Here is a 27,907-nt window from a genome sequence, read left to right on the forward strand (position 1 = left end):
GTTTCAGACAACACGCTGCGCTAAATTATTTGCTTGTTTATGTTTAGCATATTGTAAATTTAACTGTTGTTAGTTTAGCACATTATGTCACAACAAGCAAGACCTGAAGAGATTTTACATGTGGGAAGCACAATTAACAAATAAAAAGGAACAATATTTTTGTTCTCTGATGGAGTAATTTTCTAGGAATAATGCTGGCTAGAAATCCAAGCCAGTCCCTTTACATAATAAAGACTTCTCCACTTCAGCTCCAGAGGGATGGGATTAAGGCCAGAGAGGGCATAAAACCAGGGACTTTCAGCATCTCAGCCCTTCCTTCTCTTCTTCTCCACCAACACTGAAGCATGTGATCACCTTTTCTGTTCAGGAGCTCAAGCCACGTGGTCCTGTCCACCATTAAAACCATCTTTCCAAGCAGCCTCCATGTCTCCAGTGTCTTTCCCCCCACTTGGAGCCGAACCCAGAAGGACGTTTCTCTCATCAGGAGGAAAAAACATGATATAAATTCAACAACTGGGTTGAGCTCCCAGTAAATAGGAATAGCATCGCCGCCTCCATTAATAACACCGTTGAAACACGGAACCTATTTCTCTAACCATGCGACGGACACAAATACAGGTTGCACCCATTGCCCACAGCCAATGACTAGAGTAGACTGTACTAGCTGGTCCTCAGCGGGACGCTCCCCCGCCCCAAGACCTCCCGAAGGGTCTCGGAACGACGCGTAGTGACGCCATTGGCGAGCTCGCCCCCCGATTGGCTGCCTAGGAATGTTCCACTTCCATTTCGTCTTCTAGTTTTTTTTTCTCCTCTCTCCCCCCCCCAACAGTTCGTTGAACTCTCCCGGTTCCTTCCTCCCCCTCCTATTGGCCGGGGTTCAAAAAAAAAGAGAGTCGTTGTAAAGCGGCGAGAGCGGCGGCGTCACTTGCGCAGTCCGGGCCGCTCTTGCCTTCCAGCTCGCTGACCGCGCGCGCGCCAAGGTCTTCTTCTTCTTCTCCTCAGACAGGCTGACAGGATCGGCGGCCGCCATTGCCGCCATTCCGGCCGTTGCAAAGGCGCCTCCCGCCGCCCTCCCTCAGCTCGAACCGGGGCTTCCTCTCTCTCTGAAGGGCGGCGGGAGGGGAAGGAGATGAACGGCGGCGCCTCTTGACCACCAAGCACCACGGCGGCGGCGGCGCTGAGCCCGCCCAATTCACGCCCTTCCCCGGCTTCCTCCGCCTCCGCCTCCGCCGCCTCGAGGATGCTGAAGATGAAGCTGCCGGCGAAGCAGCCGCCGCCGCCGCGGCAAACGACGAGCCGCAAAAGGGCGGAGGAGGGAGGAGAAGGAGGAGACGGGGCGGCCGCCGGAATCCCACTCGGGCCTCGCGGCGGAGGCCTGGCCAGTCGCCCGCCTCGCGTCGAAGCCGGGGCGATGGGGGCTCCGTCGGGCTCCCCGCCGGGTCTCTGCGGCTGCCTTTGCGGCTGCTCGTCCGGAGGCCCCCGCGAAGCCGTCTACGAGTGGTTCGGCCTGGCGCTGGGCTCGGCGCAGCGGCTGGAGTTCGCCGTCGGGCTGCTCGACCTGCTCAACCCGCTGGAGCTGCGCTTCCTGGGCTCCTGCCTGGAGGAGCTGGCCCGCAAAGACTACCACTGCCTGCGGGACTCGGAGGCCAAAGCTAACGGCGCCGGCACCGCCGCTGCTTCTGGAACCGCCGACGCGGCCCCGGCCGGGAACAATCCCGGGGGAAGCCGAGAGCAACAGCAGCAGCAGCCGCCGCCCCCGGCTTCTCCCCCCGGGGCTGCGGCCGCCGGCTCCCCGCCTCCGCCGGCCCCTCTCCTGGCGTTGGGCGGCAGCGACTTCCGCGACCCCGCGGTCCGCTCCAAGCTGATCGTCTACTTGGCCCTGCTGGGATCCGAGAACCGCGAGGCTGCCGGCCGCCTGCATCGCCTGCTGCCCCATGTGGATGCCATCTTGCAGAGCTGCCGGTCGCCCCTGGGAAGGAAGCGAGGGGGAGAAGAGGAGGAGGAGGAGGAGGAGGAGGAAGGCGCCTTAGCAGGACCGGAGGCGGCGGAGGAGGGGGGCCTGGGGCTGGTGGCTCAGGAGGAGCTGCTGCTGCTTTTCACCATGGCTTCCCTGCACCCGGCCTTCTCCTTCCACCAGAGGGTCACGTTCAGGGAGCACTTGGAGCGGCTGCGGGGAGCCCTCTGCCGGGGTGAAGACGAGGTGGGGGCCTTCCCTTGCCGTGGGTCGCGGGTAAGGGCATCCCTTCCACATTGGCACCACTCTGCAGCCCTTCTCTTGCCTAGGGGGCTTCCCAGCCCTCCAGGTCATGGTTGTCCCCAAGGGGCTTTTTTTCAAGAGGCAACTGGGCTTTCTGGTTTTTCTTTGAAGATCTGTCGCTTCTCATCCAAGAAGCTTCTTCAGCTCTCCTGAAGGCCATCCAAGAAGCTTCTTCAGCTCTCCTGAAGGCCATCCAAGAAGCTTCTTCAGCTCTCCTGAAGGCCATCCAAGAAGCTTCTTCAGCTCTCCTGAAGGCCATCCAAGAAGCTTCTTCAGCTCTCCTGAAGGCCATCCAAGAAGCTTCTTCAGCTCTCCTGAAGGCCATCCAAGAAGCTTCTTCAGCTCTCCTGAAGGCCATCCAAGAAGCTTCTTCAGCTCTCCTGAAGGCCATCCAAGAAGCTTCTTCAGCTCTCCTGAAGGCCATCCAAGAAGCTTCTTCAGCTCTCCTGAAGGCCATCCAAGAAGCTTCTTGGATGAGAAGCGAAACGTCTTCAAAGAAAAATCAGAAAGTCCAGTTGCCTCTTGAAAAAAAAAAGCACCTTTGGGACAGCCCTTCTCTTGTTTAATCCTTACTCCCGAATGAGAGCTCTTTCTCCGAAAGCATCTTTGCGCTGCTTCTACCTGCTGTAATTAAGGCACAAGCACACTTTTACTCTGATAACACAGCTTGGTTAAAAAGCAAGGCTATCTGAGGAATTGTAATAAGTCCTATGCAGAAGAAGCTTGTTTGGAGAAGGCCAGTTGAGTAGTATTGTCAACCGAAGGCTGTTTCTCATTCTTTTCTAAAGATTCGTGTGGTTTTGATTTTACCTGTTTGTAAAGTAATGCACAAGCAGGATTAGGTTGCAGTATTTAATAACATAATCCATTGGTAGGTCAAAGCTGGTTGGTGAGCTCTTTCCCCACGGCCTTAAATCTGGAGATGTCTCGGCACCTGTACTGAGGGGACAGAAAGTTAATAATGCCACCTTCAGCACTTCCTATCATAATAAACTTAGAGATGGGACCAGCCCAACTTCACTTGATTATTTGGGGTTGTGAGCATGTCCCTTCACCACCTGGTCCCTGGCTGCTAATTTTCAGTGCCATTTGCCTTTTGCATGACCTTGTCAGGCCTTTCTCCCTTAATGTATCAAACAGGTAAATCTTTTATAAACCATGCCAGACCTGATAATAGATCCCTGGGCTGCTAAAGATTGGAGTTATGAAAATAGAAATAGGGGAAGGGGCTGTAATTGTTGATTCTTTTGTCTTTTGGAAGTGCTTTTATATAATTTTATTAAAAGTATAATTAAAAAGGTAAAACTAATGCTACTTGTATTTTAAAAAAAGAAAGTGCAGAAAAAAATTAAAAAGAGGGCCAGTTGCATCACGTGCTAGCCATGCCCACACCCAGTTTAGTGAAGGGAGAAAATGTCCCGAATGCATCATGTGACACTGCCATGAGTTTTGACACCCCTGCTCTAGAACACCTTAATTTTGTGGAATGCAAGTAGGGAGTGTAAAACTTTTAAGATTGCAGTATACTTTTGAATTAATGAATTTTGATTCTCTGTATTTCTAAAGTGATGACATTTATATGTAACGCTGGTTTTTGTTTCCTTCAATTTAGAACTTTTCCCATAACTGCATGCCAACAAGTGAGAGCAGTTTACTTGAACAAAGGGCAGGAGTTCATGATAAACTTATGGTGGCCACTCACAGACCACAGCAAGAAGGTTTGTTGATATATTTATATCTTGACAAGCTTGACTTCTGGAAAAATCATTTATCATATTATTACAAACTAGCTGTGATAGGTATTTAGCTAATGTCTGATAAACTTGTAGTTTCCTCCAATCTTTGTACCTGATGAAATTGTGAGAACATTCAATAATAACTATTGATCATTAAGCATTCCATTAAGCCTTTTGGAGGCCAGAGGTAGAAGCATAATTTATGCACTTTGTATTTGTTTGTATTGTTGAATCTATGTTAACTATTTCAGGAACAACATATTTTTGGTAACAGAGTTCTATGCTATATCCAGTCTTATATGAGAAGTCTTTCATTTCACATGCTCAGATTTGTTTCAGACACTTGGACTGTTCAAAGTAATCACAGAATGGCTGTTAGTGAGAGGGCGGGAACCCTCAGTGCAGTGTCACAATTTCTTATAATCCATAATTAAGGATAATTATGGATTATAATTAAGGTATAATTAATGTATTATAAAACAAAGTGTAAAAGCAAACTGACATTCCATTGATTTCTTGCAATTCTATTAAAAAATTAAATTTCCGGTAATAATGACACGATGGCCAAATAAGTGACAAAAATCTATTAAATTTTAAACAGCACTGCGAATTACTGAATTCTGTCCTGTTTCTTTATTTTCAGCTGTACACATTCAGAAAATAATGCTGAAAGGAGTCCCTAGGAAAAGATCTGATAAACATTTGGAGTATACTTTCAAAGTAAGTTATCTATCTGAAGGTCATATCTCGGTAATTTAAAATTACACGAGATCTAAAAAATTGACTCACGCATGCATTATTCATAATGGTAAATCATAGTTTAGCACCATGATTAAAAAAGAACCTGTTAAAATGCTGGACTTTCATGCTCCTCACTTTTCTTTCCACATAGCCGGGAAAAGAAATAAAACAAATTTATCTATCCCAGAATAATGACATTGAATACGAATAATAGGAAAAATTGTGAACGAAACAAAGACATTTATCTGTTTTTTAGGTCCAAAAATTGGTTTGTTCTTGTAATATTAAAAGTTAAGTTTAACAATTAAGATTAAATGTGGGGAGATTTAGGGTCAGCAGATAATGAATGGAGGGTCATTTTGGTGTAATGATTCAAGCATCAAGCTAAAAATCAGGAGACCACAAGTTCTCACCTTAGGCTCAAAGTCAGATGGGTGATTTTGAACCAGTCGCTTTCTCTCAGCCCTAGGAAGGGAGCAATGGCAAACCACTAGTGAAAAACCACTTGCCCAGAAAACTGCATTGACTTGCTCGGACAGTGTTCAAGAATAGGACATGATGGAATGAAGTAAAAGAGAAATGGATAAGCTGAGGAATTTTTACATGTAGTGATGATCACTAGTTTAGATAAATTCTAAAGGGAAATTAAATAAACTCATGGGGATCTCAAATGTTGCTAACAACCACCCTGGAAGTATGGCCCAAGATTAACAATAACCTCTGAAATTAGCACAGCTGCTTGAGATCAGCAGCAAAGAGAGGCTATCCATAGCTGTGAACTTCTTTAATATATCAGACTGGTCACTTGGTGTTAGGACTGCTGGATTGGAACCAGTAGAGGGTTTTTAATTTTTCTTGTTTCTAAAATCTGTCTTGGTTACCTGGTGTTTGAGTATGAAATGCAGTCCTCAACTTACAAGCGTTTGCTTAATGACCATTTGAAGTTACAACAGCACTGAAAAATGTGACATCATTTTTAACATTTACGACTGTTGCCTCATCCCTGTGGTCGCGAGATCAAAACATGGATGCTTGCCAACTGGCATGTATTTATAACTATTGCAGTATTCTGGGCTGTGTGGATCACCTTTTGTGACCTTCTGACAAGCAAAGTCAGTGGGGAAGCCAGATCTACTTAACTGTGTTTACTAACATGATCAACTGCAGTGAGTCACTTAACAACTGTGGCAAGTTATATCATAAAATGGGCAAACTCACTTAATAACTGCTTTGCTTAGCAATGGGAATTTTGGGCTCAATTGTCATGTTGAGAACTATCTGTATCTTAGTTTTAAAGAAACAGAACTCTTAAGGTTTTTTTTTTCCTTTTTCATTCAGGTAATCTGGTCTGATCATTCTGTATCCTCTGTAACAAAAACACACCAGGAACTACAAGAATTTCTCTTAAAGGTAAATATTCAAAGGCTTATGTAATAAAGCTAGATGGCATGAGGTGTTACCTCAAATTACAGTAGGAGATTGTTTTTGATATGCAGAGTTGATCTACTAATCTGTCAAACATTATTCATATATTCAATTTCTAGATGAATATGTACAGGTATTTCTTATGAAATATTAACCATGTTATAATTGCTTAAGAAGCAATAAATTGTTTCTAGTGATACAAATATTCTAGTTGCATAAAACCCTTTTTTCAACTTGTGCAACTTGAACGAGTTATGCACATCACTCCATTAATTCATGAGGTTTCATGCGTGTGCTGATTTTGCTGATTTTTAAAAAAAAGAAATAATGCGTCAAGGAATGTTGGGGTAGTTGCAAAAAGTTATGACTTGAAAGAACACTATTAGAGACCAATTGAAACACAAAGCAACGGTACACTTCTGCTCATCCAATTTACTTTTGATGAATATGAGAATATAAATTGAGCAAGTACCATCATAGTTCAGCATTGTATTACTCACATTGCTGACCATATTCTTCTGGACCAAAAATGCCTATTTTCTGCCATTATTACAATTGGTGTTTGAAGCATCTTCCCCAAATATAGATATAATACTAAGTTTTCAAAATTAATAGTCTCTGTGTTCCATGAATTTGTTCATCACTTGTTTAAGCCATGCAACAGGGATCTCCCACATGTACTGTGGGAATTAACTACATAGATTAAATAAGTGCTTAATCTTCCATTCTGTTTTTACTATCATCCCTAAATTTGCTAGCTCATGTTTATCTATATTTCAAGATGGTTTATGAACAAGTTATTTAACTTCTCTTTACTTTTCACTTTTTAAAAAAGTTAACAATCTATAATATATTTGAGTTCTCTTGTCCCATGACTGCTAATTTAATTGAGCATTTTTAAAGAACAACTTTGTCCAAGATGTTATTTTTTAAAAAGAGATACATTATTAACAGTTCCATCCACATGCCTCTTAGTGCTCTTAAGTCTACAATATAAGGCTAGTGAGATAGGATTTACTTGATCAGAATTCATGTTGATTTACCTTAATTCTTGTTTTATAAGTTCGTATTTGTGTATGTTTTAATTAAGTTACCATATCTACTAATCACCCTGGAACAGATATTAAGTTTACTGGCCCTATAATTTTCCCAGATCCTCTTCGGTATCAATTGGCTACATTCCAATCCTTTTGCTGCTTGATCCCAGTTTGAGGACCAAGTAATTAATTTTTATTAGGAAGTCAGCACTTTTGAGTAATTCTTGGATGGATTCTATCAGGATCTGATGGTTTGTTATTTGTATTCTCTCAAAATGACTTAGAATTCAGGTAACTATATTACCTTAGTTTACTCCTTGCTTCTAAAAGTCAATATAAGCTTAGGCCTCTATCCAATATCTTCCATACTAAAGATGGATAGAAATAATTCATTCAGTTTCCCTGCAGGCTTCATACTGTCTTTGAGTGCGAAGTAGTTGTGTCATATAATGACACAACCGCTACTTTTATTGGTTTTCCATTTATATATTTTGAATACCCTATATATAATCAATCATCAAGAAAATCACACCTCTATCAATACCATCAGGACATGCTTCTATATACAAATGAACAAGCCCCACACACATAAGCACTGTTGATGTTATCTATTTGGGTAATGAAATGCCTGCAAGCTCAGGGGGCATCAAGGACTGCACATCAAATATATATTTCAAAATTCTTAGTGATTCCCTTAATATTTGTTGCATGGCGATCAGATTCTCTGTGTGTCATCTTAACACATCTTCTGACAAGACAGAATGCATGTTTTATTCCTTTTTGGTTTTTCATTGGGGCAGGCTTTTCATTTCTTCATATTAAGACTTCTTAACTGTTAAGTCTTCTAATTACAGTCTAACAACTTATCTGGACAATGCATGACATTCACACTATTTGCATCAGTCTAGTAAGTTATCAAGTGATTTACATACCTGTCACAAATTCATTTATCTATTTTTCAAATGACTGAATTATCTACAAGCAAAAGTTATTTGTTTTTCTAGAGAAGCTTCCCTGGTACAAGATACAGGTTTATCATCCAAAAATTGGATTCCTCCTGTAAAATCTCTCCTATCCTCACAATTGCATCCTTCTCCTCAAGGCTCTTGTTAGAAGAGTAATTTAGTAGAAAGGAGGATGTCACCTTGAAAGTGAATCAAAGGTGTTGACTTGAAGGTGTTGTTTACAATCTCTGTGGCGTTTGTAAACATTTCCAGTAAGAAAAGTTGTGAACAGGAATGGGCTTGTTTTATGAGAGTGAAGAGCGCATTGCATGATGGATAAAGCCATGATTTTGCCCCAAAGGCAGATAATAAATTTGCCATGTGTCTTAGCACATGAGTGCACAGTCTCTCTCTCTCTCTCTCTCTCTCTCTCTCTCTCTCTCTCTCTCTCTCTCTCTCTCTCCCTCCCTCCCTCCCTCCCTCCCTCCCTCCCTCCCTCTCTCCCTCTCTCTCCCCCCCCACCCCTTTATAACATATTTTAAAGCGTTTGCTTCTTAACATAATTTATCTTGTTATTTGGATATCTGGAGATCGAATGTCAATATGCTTTGCCTTGCAAAACTCCACCTTTGTCCTTTTTGTTCCTTACTCTCATCATAACTTATAATTGTATCTCCTATTTCTAAAGGTTGCTGCCTGGGTTTCATCTTTCACTAAATAAAGATTCCATATCCTATTGTAGAGAATAAAGTTCAGTTGGCTATTCTACTGGATACTATGCGTGTGGTGATGGTCTTTTCACCTTTGACATGCTGTATTACTAGATATACTGACCCATTTAAATAAAAATGAGTTAAAAATAATTCAAAGCGTTGATCTGTGAATTTATGGAATGAAGAAAGCAGTTCTAAAGTTAAATGTTATAATCTATCCATTTACTTATGATAAATGCTACTTTTTCTACAATAATTAAAAATGTGCCTTTCATCAGCTTCCAAAGGATCTTTCTTCTGAATCATTTGACAAGACTATTTTAGCGGCATTAAATCAGGGGTTACAGAAACAAGAAGAAAGGAGGCATTCAGACTTTGAGCCTATGATAAGGTAAAACTTTTGAGCAACGAATATAGTTATTTTTACTGTAAATGTATCTTGAATTAATCACTTTATTATGTATGTTCAGTTATAGATCTGAGAAATCAGTGTTTTATATAGTCATGTTTAGTTCATTTACCTCAGAATAAAGCAATGTACATTTTTCTCAATTCTGTCAGGTCCAACCAATGTGTCTTAATTATGAGGGCTTGCTGTATAGTTAACATTCAGTGGGTATCGAAGTATCTATTCCTGATCCAGCTGAATGGTGCTAATCGTGTTGAACATACAAATGTTTAAATGTTGACCATATTTTGTACCTTTAAGCTATAATCCTTCTCCCTTCTCTGCAACTATAGGCCCTAAGCATCTTATAAAGGTTTCTACACAAAATCTGCAAAATTCCCAGTCGTGCGAGGCTTTGTCTTTAAAATAATATGCTTCTATACAGGATCATTTCTGTCCCTGTGTATGTAGAATGAGACTAATATAAGTGTGTTGGATGCAACACTTGAATTATAGATATGTAGGCATGTGTATTATGAAAACAGCATGGGTCTAAGTGGCTTAAGTCTTTTAACATCTAGATAGCTGCTATGACTTTTGGATCATACTGTATGAGATTTTGTTCGCATGGTTTCTGTAACATTTTATTATATAGATGCACTTAAAAGTTTGTGAACCCTTTTGTTTTTATGTATTTCTGTAAAAAATATGATCTAAAACATATGTTTTCCACACAAGTCCTAAAACTACATAAAGAGAATCGGTGCCAAAAGCATTATACTTGTACATTTATTTATTGAGGAAAATAGTCCAAAAGACATACGTATTTGTTTATGGCAAAAGTATTTGCCATTAAAATCTGATCTTCATGCTACAGGCCTATCGATCTGTCGTGGCTTGAATAAAACAGAGCTGTGAAGACCTCTCAGAAACAGTTAATGCTTACTAGGCTGGAAAAGACTACAGAACTATTTCGAAAGAATTTGGACTCCCATCTGTTCACTGCATGCAGATTATGTCTAAATGGAAGCAATTCAACAACATTGTTACTCTCTCCAGCAGTAACCAAGATCAAACCAAGAGTAAGGGAGGTTTCAGAGAACCCCAGGGCAGGGTTTAAGGAACTAAGGATCTCTCTTGCACCGATAAATGTCAGCGTTCATGGGAATACCATTAGGAGAATGCTGGACAACAATTATTTGCATGGCAGGGTTGGATAAATAAAGCCAGTATTCTCCAAAAAGAACATTGCTGCCCAGTTACAGTTGATGAAAAAACATGTGGAGAAGCCAGAAGATTATTGGAAGGATGACTTGTGGATAATGATACTAAAATAGAACTTGTTGGCTTGAATGAAAAGTTTGATAAAAGGCAAATTCTGTCTTCCAGCATGAGAAACGTAGCTATGAAACACAGTAGCAGTATCCTAAGGTGGGCCTGCTTGGCTGCCTTTGGATCAGGACAGCTTGCCATCATTGATAAACTTTGGCTTCTGATTGTACCAGCAACTTCTATGGGATGATGTCAGAGTATCTGTCTGTGGATTGAAGCTCAAAATTTTTTTAAAAAAAGCTGATCATGCAGCAAGATTAGAGCCCCTAATACACAATTTATACAAAAGTTGGTTAAAGCAGAAGAAAGATGATCCAAACATATTTGTGCATGGTATTTGAACCTTTATTTTCAGAAAATGATATTCCCCCTTCCTCTTGGTCAGCAATAGCTACAACATTTCCAATAACAGTTGATTAGTCCTGCACATCGGCTTGAAATAATTTTAACCGATTCCTCCTGGCAAAACAGCTGCAACTTGGGGCTGCTGGTGGGCTCCTTGCCCATTCTGCCCACTTCAAAACTATCCACAACATTTCTATAATATAGATTAAGGTCAAGACTTAACTTGGCTATTTCCAAACATTAATTTTCTCAATAAATAAATAAATGAACAAATATATTTTGACTTGTTTATTGAATTTGTTTGAGTTCTAGGACTTATGTGGAGAACAGATAATGTTTTAGGTCGCATTTATGTAGAAATAATGAAAATTCAAAAAGATTCAAAAACTTTTAAACATCCATGACTTTGCCCATAATAAAATCTCCTCTCTTTTATTTCCTTCCTGTTTATGTATCTGTTTATTTGCAATGGAGATGTTTGATACACAGTGGCATTTCTCTGTGTTAAATATTAGTGTTAAATATATTTGTTTTTTCTGACATGTTTTAGGCAACTATTTGCAAATACTTCCCCAGCTTTTCTCCAGAATCAGAGAGTAAACAACTTCTTTCAGACTCTGTCTTCAGAAGATTTACATTCTCATAGTAAGAAACTCTGATTTTTGTATTCTGTTATGAATTTGTACACAAGTTTCCTATTTTGAAGCATATTTGATCTTTATGCCAGTTAAAATTATAGGGTTTGAATGTTATCTCAAGTTGTTCATCAGTTCATTTTTATTATGTGTTCTTGGTGTATTATTTTCAGGGTAGTTGTTAATGGGTGGCCTCTTTCAATTGTATATATTGTAACTTGGCTTGTGCAACCAATCTTTTTCACCTTCTGCAACCCTCTTGACTCAAAGCATCCTACTAACATCACATTTCTGTTGAGTGCAACATTTAGATTATGGCACATGTATGCATAGGAAGCAAAGACAAATATTGGGTTATAGCAGAGAAGGAAATTGTGTTACCTGAAATGACACAGAGAACTTCAGTGAAGAGGAATGAAAGAGAATGATTGAACAAGCTACCTCCTATTTGGACAGCCATAAAATACAACCTTATTTAATTATATTCATGCATTGTTGCATTCATGCACTCATTCATTTACCGCCCATCTTGTCTCAAGGCGATTTTGAGTGGCTTATAACGTTAAAAGCCAATAAAACCATGAACAAGTAATATTTCTAGTAACAGTAAAATTACAATTTAAAAAATGGAAAGGAAGTGAGCATGATGCTCAGAGGGGAGGTGAACTCTTCTCTTAATCAACATGATACACCCCTATTGGGGCCCTAAGCCAACTGGCAGAGCCAGGTCTTCAAGCCTTACAGTAGGTCAGAAGGATGGGAGCGGATCTTTCTTCAGGGAGAAAGATGTTCCAAAGGACAGGCACCATGAAAGTCTTTTCTCCTGGGCCGCAGGAGACCAATGGGGCTTCCAGTATGCCCTTCTGCTGGAATGGGTGGGGTGAACCAGTCCTATTGGGGTAAGAAAAAACCCTCCCTTTTTATGACCCTGTAATCCCTTAATTTGGGGTAGAGTCAGGGCGGCTGGATGGAGCTGAGCATTTACTGGCTGGATGCTCTTCCTGATGCCACGCAGAGTTCAGAGTTCGCAGCAGATATTTTTTTCCTTGCACCCCAGCAGAGAAACATCTGCGGCTACCTAGGATTGAACCCTCAATCCTCAACAGAAGGAAAGTGACTCATGATCTGTCCTCGCTCTTATGACCATTGTGGTGTCCCTGTGGTCACATGGTTGCAGCCTAGGCACTTGGCAATTAGCTTAGTTGCAACAATTCATGTGACCTTTACAGCTGACCTTCAACAAGAAACCTGAATAGGAGAGGTCACAAATCATGCCCATGTGATGATTTGCTTTCACAACCACAGCAAAAACCTCATACAGGGGTCCAGTTGTGCAATGCCTCACTTAATGACCACCCCAGTTAAAGACAAATTTTCCAGGCCCAATTGTGATCATAAGTCGAGGATTACCTATATATAAAAATACCTCGACTTCTTAATGGATGCTAATTTATTAGGAAAGCTACATTCTGTGGTAGCACATGATTGATGTACTGCCAATTACCGTATTTATCGGCGTATAACACGCACCGGCGTATAACACGCACCCCCCATTTTAACACAAAAATTTGAGTAAAAATTTTTTTCATTAAAAATAAATGACTTGGAAGCTCGGAACTTAATGTTGGATTAAAATTTATAACATTAGAACATGAATTATAACATTAACTCCTCTTAAAAGGCAAACTTTCTTCTCTTCCTTCCTTTCTCCTTCCATCCTCTCTTCTTTCCTCACTCACTCCCTTCCTCCTTTTCTCTTCCTTCCTCCTTCCATTCTTTCAACTTCCTTTCTTTTACCTATCTATCTTTTCTGTCTTTCTGCTCTTTCCATTTCTCTCTTCCTCTTCGCTTCTGTTCCTTCCTCCTTCCATCCTTTCACCTTCCCTCCTTCCTATTTCTTCCTTCCTTCTGCCTATCTACCTTCACCTTTGTCTTTCTGCTCTTTCCCTGTCTTCCTCTTTCCTCCCTCCCTTCTTTCCTTTCTAGTTCCATCTTTTCTTCTTTCCTCTCTCCCTCCCTTTTTCTTTCTTCCTTCCTTCCTCCTTCCTCTTGCCTATCAACTTCATCCTCCTCGTCTTTCTGCTCTTTCCCTCTCTTCCCCTTTTCTTCCCACTTCCTTCCCTCTTTTCTCCCTCCCTTCTTCTTTTTCTTCCTTTCTTCTTCCATCTTCCTCCTTCTTTCCATCTTTTCTCCTTCCATCTTCTCCCCCCTCCCTTCTTTTCCTTCCCCCTCCCTCCTTCCTTCCTCTCCTTCCCACTCTCTCCTTGGGAGGGGTTGGGGTTGGGGGTGGCAGCAGAGACCAAATAAAGTCAGAAAATCTTATTAAAACTTTCCTATTTGTTGGATTGCCTTGCTGCGAACTTATAAACCAAATCAGGGAAACATTTTGCAACCGAGCCTGCTGCAAGGAGAGGCAGTCCTGCCCCAGTTTTGCAAGGAATGAGAAACGGTGCTTTAAACCGAAGCAACTGCAAGGAACCGCAGACAGGGAAAGAAAGAAAGAAAGATCCTTGTAGCACAAAACCCACCTTTGCATGGTTGTGAGAACATAAACAAACAAAAAAAAAAAGCACAGCGTCCCTTTGCAAGCCCCGGGCTTTTTGGAGATTTTTCCTTTCGTGCTTAAATAAAAAGAACGAGACTTCTTTAAAACGCCACAGCTCTTTCAGCCTAACAAAAATGCAATCTCTTCCTTCGTCCTTCTCCGTCACTAACAGCTGGGGGCTCAGAAATCGGAGTGAAAAGTCAGTCCTCCATCTCTTCCCTCTTCCCGGATTCACTCCGAAGTTTTAAATCTTCCTTCTGTGCATAAACACTCCCTCCCTCTCCCCCTCCCTCTCCCTGTATCTGTTTGTCTCTCACTCTCTGTGTGGCTCTTTACCTCTATCTCCCCCCCTCCCTCTCTCTGTCTCTCTTGTCATTCTCTGTGTGTGTCTGTCTCTCTCTCTGTCTCTCCTCCCTCCTTGTGTGTGTGTGTATGTGTGTGGGGGATCCCTGCCACCGCGGATGGGCTCCGGACTAGTGGAGCCTCCTCTTCCTCCTTTTTAACCAGGCGATCTTTGGCTGCTACACAATCCCAAGGTTTGCAGCGCTTCAGAGAAAGAAGGCATGCGAGAAACCCCCCCCCCCCCCCATCCCCGCTGCCTGAACATTTGAATGAAGGAGGCTGCAGGCTCCTTTGTCCTTGGCTATGCAATTTTCTTTCGTTCTCTGCTGCCCGAACGAGTGACTAAGGCAGAGGGAGAATGAAAGGAGATTGCGTCCCTTCTGTCTCCCAGTTGCTCAGAAAAGCAACTGTGGGAAGGTCAAAGTATCCATGGAGAGCGAGGCTTTCGCCTTCCCGGGCTTCTGCCGCCCGGCAGAAGCCCCGGGACCCAGTCAAATTCGCTGCGCAAGGTGAAACGGCCGGCAGCAGCCTCGCTCTCCTGCTGCGGCTTCTGTTTCAGTAGGGAAGAAAACTTCCTTTCATGGGCGCCGGTGAATCAGCTGGAGCAGGCAGTTTGGGACCCGGCGTCACGCAGTATCGGCGTATAACACGCAGGCAGGGTTTAAGCTTGCAATTTTAGTTTTAAAACTGCGTGTTATACGCCGATAAATACGGTACCTCCACTCGACCAATTAGATCCCATAGATTAGGCCTCCTCCGAGTTCCATCAGCCGGTCAATGTCGACTGGCAACCACGCGGAGGAGAGCCTTCTCGGTGGCTGCTCCGACCTTCTGGAACGAACTCCCCATGGAGATTCGTACCCTCACCACCCTCCAGACCTTCCGCATAGCCCTTAAAACCTGGCTGTCCCGACAGGCCTGGGGCTAAAGACCTTAACCCCACCCGAATTGTATGAATGTTGTGCTTTTAACAATGTATTGTCTTATGTGTTTAACTTGTGGTTTGTCCTCCCTCCCTTTGAACTGTGAGCCACCCTGAGTCCCCCCAGGGAAAAGGGCGGCATACAAATAAAATACCTATACCTATACCTATTGATATCTGATTTTGAAATGATAAGCAGGGTCAGCCCTTTAAATACTTGAGTGGAATACCAGGAAGAAATAGCACTGCTGTAGGCTTGCCCAGAAAGTTGAAAAAGATTCAGAAGAAGATAACACCCAACCACTTCTGTAGACAAGAAAGCTAGATGGACATGCCCATGATGTTGACAGATGTTTGATAAATTGCTTATTAATTACAAATACATTAAAATACACATTTTTTCATTGTAGCCTTCTAGTATATATATTTCATTTGCCGTGCCTATAGGTGCTGTTTAGAAGTATTATAAATACTGTCATCTTGTGAGCATTGCATTGAGCATTGCTAATAGTAACATTGATTTCTGCTGGTGGCAGCTGTTAGGATTCACTTGTTCTAACTTCAAATGTTCAGGTTTTTGTACATCTAGTTTATTGTTCTACTTAAGCTTTTAAAATAATTATATTTTATTGTTTAATGGCTGTTACTCTTCAGATAACCACCAGTCTTCCCTGAAGACATCTAAAATGCCAGAACATTTCAAGGAGGATAGCTCAGAAGCCTCAAGCCAGGAAGAAGGTTTGTTCCAAGATTAAATGAATGGAAAGTTCTTTCTAAGTTGTATTTTGAGGTTTTTCAGTAAAGTATCTTTGTTTTGAAGAGGTTTAACAATTGATACTAGTATAAGATAATTTCAGATTTTCTTTTCTTTTTCATCTTTTTTCACCTCCTGATTTCTATTGCTTGCCACTATTTTTTCTTTTATTTTCATAGAGTTGTTTACACCATGTGATAAATATATATGTATGTTTTAAGCAGAAGATGCTCAAGTCTAAAAATGTTTTGAAAGTAAAAACCAAAACATTACATAGTTCAGTTTTTGAACTGAATGTTGGTTATACTGTACCATCTGACTTGTATAGGTCTAGTACTTCATTTTAATCATATTGCAATGTTATGAGCAAGAAAGTTACATTTACCAGAATTAATATAGGTATTTGTAAAAGATAACTAATTAGCAATTGAGTTGATTACTAAGTTACTAGATGCTTTATTTTATAGCACTTCAGGTATTACAGTCATGATAGTATAATAAAAACATACTTTTGTAATATTTTATTTGAAGGAATTTGTATGATATTGTATAATAAAGCCATTATAATGTAATATTTAACTAATAGCACAATACTTTATTTTTTTTATCTAGATATGATGCAGCACCCAGTTATTCATAAGAAACATAATGGGAAATGTCCTATTGCTAAGTAGGTGTTAAATGTTTCTTTTCATTTAAAATAGTCTTTGGTATTTGATTCATTGGATGAATTTAAAGCTACTTTCATAACTTGCTAAACCTGGATAAGTTTGGGAGTTGTTAAAATAGGAGCTGATATTGCACAAATAATCTGATGGTTGAGTGAGTTTGGGCCAGTCATTCTCTCTCAATCCAACCCATCCCACAGGTTTGTTATTGTGGGGAAAATAGGAAGCTATTATGTACATTTACTGTCTTGAATTATTTATAAAAATGAAGGTGGGATATAAATAAATAAATACATTGAAATTTTCTTGACGGTAGAGAGATTAAACAGTTAGGCATAATTGGAGAATCCTGTTTTGAAATTTAATTCATAATGTAGACTTGACAGTTGCCAAATTATTCTGTTAAATAAAATACTATTGCTCTGGAACTACGTGGGGCAATAAAAGGCAATAAAACGTGCACTATAATACTACTGCATAAGGAACCAAACTTTTCATGTTTCAGGCAAACAGAAAAACTCTACATCCAATTGTATAATTTATACTGTACTATTCTCTGATAAAAAGTTGGCTAACAAAATTCCAAAGTTAAAAATGTACATTAGAATCAAGAGTGCATCAAGGTCTAGTTTATCTCTTGAAAGCAGTTTTGAAATCTCACTTACAAAAAAAAAATTGTACTGCTCTTTAGAGACTCTGCATCTCTGGTAACATAGACAATGGCTACAGTTGTATTTCTTCAAACGGGCATCTGCATGCATACAATATTTCTCTTCCCCTGATACAGGCAATTTCTTTTGAAAGGTGTTTCCTATGCTGACATTTCAGCCCTGCCCGTGTTGGTTAGTGAAGCAACTATTGTGAATGAGTGAGATAAGGGTAGGGCTACTATAAGAAAGGTCAGTTGAGGATCATTCTGAAATAGTAATCTGCACAAGTCCAGATTTGTGTATGTACAGTTAGTCACCCAAAGGTGAGGTCAAAGATAAGCAAAGAGGGAAAATATGCTTTATATCTACAATTCTCTAAACTGTTTGGCTCAATTACCCTCTTTCTTAGTCTTAAATAATGCTCCCATTAAAAAAATGGAAAAACAAAATAAAACACAAATTTATTGGCAGCCGTAACCCTAAACTGGATGCTTCACCCCAGGATATGCCCAATTTATCCCTAATAAGAGCCACTGGTTTTGATGGTTGAGAAGTTTAATTATAGTTTCTTATTATTTGTTTTATAACAGCACTATTAATACCAGATGTCCTTCACTGGATGGTTTTGACATAGCACACGGTGAATATAATGGTGTAGCAGACTGGAGGAGAAAAGGCTGGGCTCTGCAGCAGCATCCAGAGCATTGCACAATACTTGATCAGGTATTCTAGTTTTCTTCACCCTAGAAAGTCTATGCAAGAAAATGGCGGCAAAACTTCATATAAAAAGGCATATTTCTGAGACATTGAATTGATTGGTTTCATTTTAAATATTAGCTTTTTCCGATAGAAATTTGTCATCTCCTCTTTAAGGTGGGAAGATAATGCAGATAACCTCCCACACTATTTAAGTTGGGTAGGAGACGTGTTTAAGTTATTTAATAAGAATTAAAGTAGAGGCATTTCAATCCGTTTTCTCTTTTCTTTTTTGCTAGAAAATAGCAAGTTCACACATCTAAATATGTAGATCTTTTTCTGTTTTTGTTTTTTTTAAACTTGGGCAGTGCTATTTCTGACACGGGGTGACCTCTCCCCCAGCATAGCTAATTATCATATGTGGTTTGTGGATTGGATGGTGCCTGTTTCTCTATGAAATTAGATTGCTATGGCTATCCTCCAGTATTCTAAGAAGCCAAATGATTCTTACAATCTGTCATTTCACTAGTAATTATTTGAAGCTATAAAACCTTTTTGTGGCTTTCTTTTGCATAGATCTGCAATTTAACCAATAGCTTTACTATATATAGAGATTGAATTCATGAATATCCAAAGAGGTTGAATTGTAAACAATTGTACGCTGAAAATGTATGTCCAATTAATATAAATAAATGTCTTGGTAGACGTGGGCACTATTAAGCATATGGCCTGGTGATAATTCACCTAGAAGCATATGTTGGAAATTGCTGTTTTCATGAAAGCACTGATTACTGTTAAAGTTTTTGTAACTTTACTCTCAGATAGTTCTATATGGTTCATCTTTCTGATGTGATTAAATTTATAATTTCAAAATTGTAAGCAGGTTAAACATGTTAAATAAAACATAATCACTCTTCCGTTCTTCTTGCACACATACACTCTATGGCTGAAGTGCTTATTTCATATGGTATATGAGAGATATACAAACATGTTACAAATCTCAGCCTGAAAAATGACACCCAACTTTTGTTACTCAAAAATAGAAGGGTGACTTTCAAAGATTGAAAAAGGAGAGATGATATTATGTGTCTTAGACACATAAATATGTTTTGTGTAATTGTTTCAGGTTGTATCTAAATCCACTAGCACTGATACCAGAGGATGAAATCTTTTTCATAAGTTCTTGGAAAGCTTATAGCTGCCTCTGAAGTAATTGCCAATTGGCAACTGTTACATATTAAGGCAACAAATGCAACTAATTTCATTACATTTTTAAGTGAAATTGTACATAGATAGAAAACTTCTGATCTGTTTTTTATTTCATCTAGCATGTGGGAGAGAAAAAGAATTTGCCTGTATTAAACAAAAAAAAAGGAAAACAGCAATCAGAAAAGTAGGTGTTTATTTCATTTTTAAAAGAAACTGAGTATTGTGTAAATGTTTTCCCCAAATATGCCTAGTATCCCTAGAATCAATTATATTACTATCGGTTACTAAAAAGTGAATGTTTATAATTCAGACGTGTGGTTGATCTTGATTATTAGCAATATTAGACAGATGAATGCATATTAAGAATAGCATGTGCAAAATTGATAAATGTAATTTAAGATTAAAGTTGTAAGTAATAGGATATAGTAGACTTCTGAATAAAGACAAGGTGTTTGCTACTGTTAATTAGTTAATAGAAGTTTGAAGAGTTAGTATTTTTTTAATTTTTAATATTCCCTGTGGAAAAAGTGATTTCCCATTTCAGAAATAACTAAATGACCTTATGTTATTTTTCATAATTCTGAACAACTTAGATTGTGCAGTTTGATTGATTTGCTATTGGATTAGAATTGCCTAAAGAATTTCATTGAGTTTGTTTGCGGCTTTGAAAGATTGTCTGTTGTAGAAAGATTGTCTATTGTAGAATTAACCATCACTGAACTCTTTGAAAACTCTTATTATTACCATTGATTCATATTTTGGAGCTTCTGGGCAGGTTTTCCATTGTTAAAAAAGTATTGGAGAGGCATGTTCTAATCACAACCTGGATATCATGCCATTTTAGACCTTCAAAAGTTGATGATAGTAGATGTTTAGAATTCATGGTTCCATGAAGAGAATTTTATACTTATTCTTTTGATTAATGTTTTTATCCCTGCACAGAGATAAAATAAAGAGGACTGATTCCAGACTAACCATGAGAGCCAACTATGTAAGAGTTGCAGATGCTCATCACCTGCATCCAGGAACAGTAAAAGGTACAAAACACCCTTCAAATACATTAGAGATTATTTTAATATTCTTCTTTGATTTATATAGTGGGCAATACACTTAGCAAATATGCAGCATAATACTATTGCTTGTGGAGATAGCAAGACATATAGAGATGCTGTTAGTCAAAGTTTAGCTTAATTCATGTAGATTCTCTTACATTATGGGTCACTTTTGTTCAGTTCTCCATAGGGATTCTCCATGTCCATGCAGTCTACTTGGCATATCAGGGAACTGCTCTCTACAATCCTTTATTAAAGCAGGAATGTTATTTCTTTTATTTTCTTCGGTTTTTTTTTTTTGTCTTTTTCTATTCTGCCTGTATTATTTTTATAAATAATTCAAGGGGGCAAGCATAATGCTCCTCCCTCCTCTTATTTTCCCCACGACAATAACTTTGAGAAGTGATTGAGCTGAGAGCGTATGACTAGCTCAAGTCACCCATCATATCTCGATCCATGGGCTTGATTTGAAAAGCAAGCCAAGTGCCCATTTTCTTTATGACTCCTACGACAGTGGTGCCTTGGAGGACTTAGAAGAGAACATTTCCTATTGAATTCTTGAACTCTAGCTTATTCACTGGAGGACTCTTCCTTTCCTTCTATTTTTCTAAGACCGCAATCCTGTCTTTTTTTTAATCAGTGATTTCAATGGTTGTGTACCCATGCCATAATAGGAACAGAAGTGGCTCAAAAAATTCCATTAGCAGTGTTTCTCAACCTTGGCGACTTTAAGTCCTGTGGGCTTCAACTCCCAGAATTCCCCAGCCAGCTATGCTGGCTGGGGGATTCTGGGAGTTGAAGTCCATAGGACTTAAAGTCACCAAGGTTGAGAAACACTGCCATTAGTGTCACGATGGTAGTAAGTAAAGTGCTAATTTTGTATGGTCATAACCTTTGCTTCAGTGAATATGACCAAGAGAAAGTAAACACTGAGATACATACTGTGTGAGCCTTTGTTCTGGAATAGGGCTTTGATAACATCTAGCATTATCATTACCATCAAGAAACTCAATTTACTATCCAGATAACTCCAGTTTTCTAGCCAAACCACCTCTTTTCAAAAGAATAAATAGAGATTCAAATTATTATTCTAACTTCATAAACATTAGCACCTGAAATAGTAAACTGTATCAAGCCTTTACAAGAAACTTGAAAACCAAAAATATACTTTATTTTTCACTGCTATATACTGTAATTCTCTCAGTCAGTTCCTTTTCTTGTGAAATAAGAAAGTTGACTGGGTGTTTTTTTAACAGGATTTCTTTCTTGCTCATTAGTCTCAAAACTTCTCGTCAAGATTGTATTCTCAATCCTTGAGTCAAAGTATCTTAAATATGGCTACCATAGGTATGCCTATAATGGTTGTTTCATTGCCTGTTAGAACATAAATGCATCTGGGGGGGGGGGGGACTGTCAGACCATGCTTCCCACAGTATACATTTGATGGAGTTTCAAGAAATAATGTAGCATTTTGCAGAATTGTCATTGGAGATATTTTGAGTCCTTCGGGATTGGGCGGCATATAAATTTATTAAACTTTGAACTTTGGCTAGCCAATAGAGGCAAGACTGCATATAGTCCATGAAAAGGTTTGCTTACCTATAGTATATGTTTCCTCATAGTCATTTGCAATCATGCAACTTGTCATTCTTTTCTGCTGCAACAATTTTGTGTACTTGAAGAAAAGCTGTGCATCATAATTGGAAAGAAATTGTATATGAAGTTGTTATCCTTTTTAAAAAATAAAGTCACATGCAGACTTTCCTTTTAAGCGGAGCAAAAAGTGTCTGCTCCTGGATTAGAATGTGCAATAATATCTTTGGATACATACAAATCATAAGTTAAAAAGCAGGAATATGAACTCTTACCAGGATCAGAATACATTATGGGGTTCAGAATTTATTTTCAGGACCTAATTAAAGACTGCATAACATCAGCATTGATTTTTTTCCCCTTGAATAAAAGGCATCTATGTTACTTAAGATTGCTTTTCAATTATGGGAATTACAAAAGCCTTTTTGTATGTTGAATTTTGGTTGTCTGGGGTGAGAAAACTAAAAAAAAATCTACTCGACACATATAGGTTTTTTTTAGTAAAAAAAAAAAAGATTTTAGAATCTTGCCCATGTATTATATATATATTGTGACAATTTTGTGCAGTTCAACGGTTTTTACCTTCTGATATTAGATTGTATTTTTTGTTTGTTGGCTGCAATATACAGAGAGTTGGTGCTTGGGTAGCAAGTAAAAATGCAGAAAACCCCAAGTTAATTTGCATATTACTTAGTGGTGTTTAGCAGTAATTTTGCTGTTATGACATCTTTTCTAGATTCAAATTTAGACATTACAATTGGAAATGACACATGTGGAGAAACCTCTTCAGAGAGTTACAGTTCTCCTTCTAGTCCACGGCATGATGGAAGGGAAAGTTTTGAAAGTGAAGAAGAAAAAGACAGAGGTTGTATTTTTGTATTTAAAATAAGAACATATAGAATCACTTTAGTATGCTGCTTCTTTAATTTGGTTTTGTGTCCCCAAGTAACAGCCATCAGGAATAGACTTTAACAATTTCATTGATGAAAGTTTACAGCATACAGTTATATACAGTAAGTTATAGATGAGAATGCAAGAATCTGTATTCTATACATAGGATGAGAATTACATGTGAATCATCCTTCCCTCTCCCTTGTCATTGTAAAACAATAGCTTTGATAAAACAAGACATATTTAGAGAAGTTCTTATACATTGTAACAAATCTTGCAAAATGCCCAAATTTAATCTTGACTTTTATCTGTGGAACCATGTTCATGGTGTCATCAAAACCTTTTGATCACAGAGCATGCGGTTGCTGTTCTGTATAGCTGCATCTTTTACATCTGCTTCTTAAATCAATCTATTTCTTCCCTTGATGTTGTTGAAAAAAGAAAGGGGGGAAGGTAAACTTAAATTTATGCTATAATTGTAATCTTTATGAAAAGTAGGCTTTTAGATTTGTTAAACATCTGCTTTATTTTTCCAAAAGTATGTAATCATTTGTAATGATTATTTTTCCAAAATATATATATTAAAAAAACCATAACTAATTTTTAGCTTTCCCATTGGGAAGTTAATAAATTACAGGTGGATATGGCTACTAATCAAGATAACTATTCCTTACAGTAACAGCATCAGAATGGCTTTCAGCACCAGCTATGGGATGTGAGTGGAAATGAGGATGATGTAATCAAATCCTGCTTATAGTCTACTGCATGGGTGTCAAACTCGTGGCGTCATATTGCCATCGCGTGGCATTTCATGACGTTTTTTTTCCCTTTGCGGTGCTAGGGTGGGCGTGGCCTGCACATGACGCTTTTGGCCTGTGGACCGCCAGTTTGACACCCCTGGTCTACTGAGAAGCATGAGCTTTGCTGTAATGAGAACAGACAGGCTTTTAGTGTGACACAGCCTAACCATTTTAAACAATTGTTACAGATGAAATATGTCTATTCATGGTTTTCAGGTTTAGAAAGCCATGCTTATTGCACAAAAGCTGGTTTTGTGCATGAATTAAGCCATATTTCTTGTAATTAATTGTTTTAGCAACTAAATTGGTGGGATTAAATTGGTCGTATTAAACTAAAAGCTTAGGGATATTGAAAATGTTTCAGAACCGAAGTGCTCCATTTTAAGTTTAAGGAAAATAATTGGGAAAAGAGCAGTTTCAAGCTTGAAATGTTTTTAAGCAAATTGAAACAGCTCACTATGAATGCAAACCAGTTGATTCAAAGAATTGTTTTGAACTCAGAATGGAAGCATTTTGAATTCAAAAATATCTAAACCTGAAACATTTTGCATCTGATTATTATTAAACTACCTCATGTTAAACTATTCTCATTTCCCAAAGCGAAGTCACGTAAGATGAATAGCCTATTTAGAATGCAGTTAGTAAACTTTTCTCAGCATTGAAAATGTATCTTTTCCATATATCTGTTAAAGATATTGTTTCAAATACACAATTTTCATATAATTGTTCTCTACAATTGATTAACATATTGTTTCCTTAAAAAAATAACAGTAATTTGAAATACCAGGTTAATTGGTCAGTTGTAAATGACACCTATTGGATCAATGCAGGCTTTTACAACTCTGTATTTATTATTATTATTAACTTCAATGTTTCATTTTAATTACTATAAAAATTGCACTTTCAAAAATAATGTTTTTGCCTAGGGAACATTGTTTTTCTAGAAATCTGAATAGCTTTTTAATGCCTTTTACACAGACACAGACAGCAATTCTGAAGATTCTGGGAACCAAACTGTGCTGCGGTTTACTGAATATGGTGCTACGGACTTCAATAAGGCACTGACACAAATGTCAGTGACATCAAACAATAAAAACACTGTGGAGGATCCTTTGAGTTCACAGTTTCAACACATTTCATTTATGCCTGCCCTGCACTGTGTCGTGCTCAATAGTGCACAGAAGCCTGAAACTGTAGTGCCACCACCTATATCCGCTGATGGGAAAACTTTGGGAATGGTAGTTGCTAATTCCGCTCCGGTTGGAATGGGATCTTCGGTTGAATCTGAGAAACACATCGAACTTATGTCTTCCCCTTTGCCGGCCACATTTTTCCCATCTACGGTCCAGCCTGGTAGCCCTGCATTGCAGTTAGGGATGCACAGAATGAAAATATCTTCCCCGCAGGCATCTGAAAATTGTGGAGTTAATGGACCCCAGCAACAAACTGGAAGCTTAAATATTGGATCACCAAACACTGCCTTTATTCCAGTCCACAGTCCAGGTAATTTTACAGGAACTCCCCTTCCAACAGCAGATCCAGTCCCAAAATCTGTATCACACGTGATGGGCTTAAATCAAATGGTGCCTCATGTTGACGGAAACACGGGAGTCATCCCTCAGCCTCCGAATCTGAAAGTAGTGGTTCCTGCAACCGGGCTCTCCACAGCACTTCCACCAGCTCCTTTTACCGTACCGGTAACTCTTCACGCTACCAACGTTTTGCCTAATCAAAGTACGACAGTGCTGAATACTGTGGCATCCACACCACCAGCTCCAACCACAGGCCTTTGTGTTAGTCAAGTGCAGCCCACTATCCCTCCTGCAATACCGACCCACACTCCTGGTCCGGCGCCTAGTCCGAGCCCGGCTTTGACACACAGCACCGCCCAGAGCGACAGCACCTCCTACATTAATGCCGTTGGGAATACTAACGCAAATGGGACCCTGTTGTCCCCGCAGCAGCAGCAGCAGCAGTTGGGGCCTTGCGGCTCTTGCGGCCGTAGGTGTAGTTGTGGCGCCAACGGAAACAGCCTTCAGATCAACAGCTACTTTTACCCCAATCAAATCCAAGGTCAAGTCTACAGAGTCTCACCTTTCTTCCACCTGCCCTTTTGCAATGGGAGCTACCTCAGCCAAGGACATCAGGCCAACGGGACGCAGATCCCGTATTTCTTCTCTCGGGGCCCCTACTCAATGCACGAGCCCGTGATGGGGAGCCAAATCAACTATGGTGTGCAGCAAATGGCAGGATACCGGGGTTTTTATCCTGTGTATCAAGCTTCAAATGTAGTTGCCAGTTCTAATGGATCAGGTCCCAAGAAGACTGGGAATGTCTCCTGTTATAATTGTGGTGTTACTGGGCACTATGCACAGGATTGTAAGCAGTCATCTATGGAAGCCAATCAACAAGGTAATCACAACACCCAACACAGTTGCTTCTGAGCCCACACGGTTTTTGTTACTGGCCATGTCATTCTCATTTTTGCTCTCTATGGTTTGTATGTCTGTGTATGCATGTACGGCTGACTGTTAACAGCGGTGGGCAGCCTCCAGCCACTTTGCTGTAAATTCAGCAGAAGAGACAACTGCAAGTCCCTTTCTGCTGTTTTATGGGTTGTTTTGATGTTTTAAGCCTTAGGATAGGCATAAGACATTAAGATTAACTGCACCCCTGGAAAAAAGTGAAAAAATTGTCAAGGAGGGGAAACCTGGCAAATTGTGTCTCTGCCACATGTCCTGAAAATAAAGAGTATAATCCCTAGGCACACAAAAAAAAATCTAATGGGAGGAATATAAAATCACTACATACTTTTATGTCTTGGGTCCAAGTAACTAATTGGAATTGGTTCAGAATTACATTGCCTCAACAATAAATGTATTGGAATTCATGGATAGCTAAGCATCATTTCACTTAACCTGCTCACTGATAACCATAATGAAAAGCAAACTAAAACTTAATTGCATTTGTCTAGTTGCTAACAATTACGATGCCAAAATTTCATAGGCACATTCGGAGCAGTCAGGCAAAAACGTCCTAGCTTTTAAAAGCAAGTCACATTTGTTATACGTTATAAGCTTATTTTTTAAAAAGAGCATATTTTTATATTAATGCCTAGGTAGATTTTGTTTTCTCTTCCCTACAAATGTGACTGACCAGAGATATTTTCAGAAAAAGGAAATTACCTTAAATGCGTAGGTGTGAATTAAACCATTAAAAAAAACCGTTATTAATTTTATACTTTAATTCTTTATATTTGTAATTATAAAGTATATCCGTTTTCATATTTATTATTATTATTATTATTATTATTATTTTGTTTCTGTTGATACTTGACTACTAAAGACCTATTTTGTAAGCTGATATCTGGAAGATATAGTTGCTAGAATAGTCCCCGTTGCACAGTTAAGTCCATTCAAGGATTTTAAAAGTTATAAGCTCGTTTGGATGTCATGCCGGGTCAAGATAGCTTTCCCTCTCTGACCACATGATGCCCACTATAATGTTTGCTGCAAGTGGTTCAGGAGTTTTGGTGGATCATGCAGATGAACAGATATTAATTTTAGCCTTTAGTTGTGGGAAATGCGTAGTTTTCAATAGCTGACGAAACTGCCTGACTTCCATGATGCGTAATTACTCTTAACCGTCACCCAAATGTTAGGTAGCATGTGAAACTGACCACAGAATGGGAAGTTTTGAGCTCCTCTCTAAAGCTATATGGGAGGATGGGGAAAAGAAGCAAAGAAGCCAGAGAACACTAAATGCTCAGTTTATTCTCAAAGTTAAACCCTTATTTGATATTATGCCTGATTGTAGCCATTGTGTGTTTATTTGTTTAGGAAAACTTTGAAAGATTTTCCTTTAAAAATAAACTGATTTCTACAGAGGTTATATATATATGTGGAATTTCTTTTGGATAATAGCATAGCATTTTCGGAAGACAGTATTCACCCTTGGGTTTTTGTAGTTTTTCTCATAACTTTATGAAGTGTAAGCAGTGACTTAGTAAGTTCTTTTTCCTATTCTAGGCACTTACAGATTGAGATATGCACCTCCTCCCCCACCCCCTTCTAATGATACGTTGGATTCTGCTGACTGAAACCAAGTAAAACATTGCCTACATACCAAAATGAAGTTTGAGAAATCTGGGAAATTCTTTGGATTTGAGAGATTCTTTGTGTGTGTTTATGTTTTGTTGCATTTTTTTTTTCATTGCTTGTGAACATCTGTTC

The 27,907-nt window shown here is 39.3% G+C and overlaps 1 protein-coding gene across 2 annotated transcripts; it reads left to right on the top strand.

The window, feature by feature from the left end:
• The first annotated feature begins 446 nt into the window (after positions 1 to 446).
• On the top strand, positions 447 to 27,907 carry ZCCHC2 (zinc finger CCHC-type containing 2). 2 transcript variants are annotated; one of them, XM_032222888.1, is made up of 14 exons: positions 447 to 2,230; positions 3,870 to 3,975; positions 4,637 to 4,713; positions 6,073 to 6,144; positions 9,132 to 9,244; positions 11,469 to 11,563; positions 16,017 to 16,100; positions 16,729 to 16,786; positions 18,025 to 18,157; positions 19,459 to 19,523; positions 20,282 to 20,376; positions 22,721 to 22,849; positions 24,654 to 26,087; positions 27,704 to 27,907. In XM_032222888.1, exons 1-14 carry the CDS (start codon positions 1,241 to 1,243, stop codon positions 27,772 to 27,774), a joined length of 3,522 nt encoding a protein of 1,173 aa, XP_032078779.1. In that variant the 5' UTR covers positions 447 to 1,240; the 3' UTR covers positions 27,775 to 27,907. The 2 variants fall into 2 exon arrangements, with proteins under 2 accessions (XP_032078779.1, XP_032078780.1); XM_032222889.1 differs by having other exon boundaries at positions 447 to 2,200.

The sequence above is a fragment of the Thamnophis elegans genome, chromosome 8, assembly GCF_009769535.1.
Source record: "Thamnophis elegans isolate rThaEle1 chromosome 8, rThaEle1.pri, whole genome shotgun sequence".
In the NCBI taxonomy this organism is placed as follows: domain Eukaryota; kingdom Metazoa; phylum Chordata; class Lepidosauria; order Squamata; family Colubridae; genus Thamnophis; species Thamnophis elegans.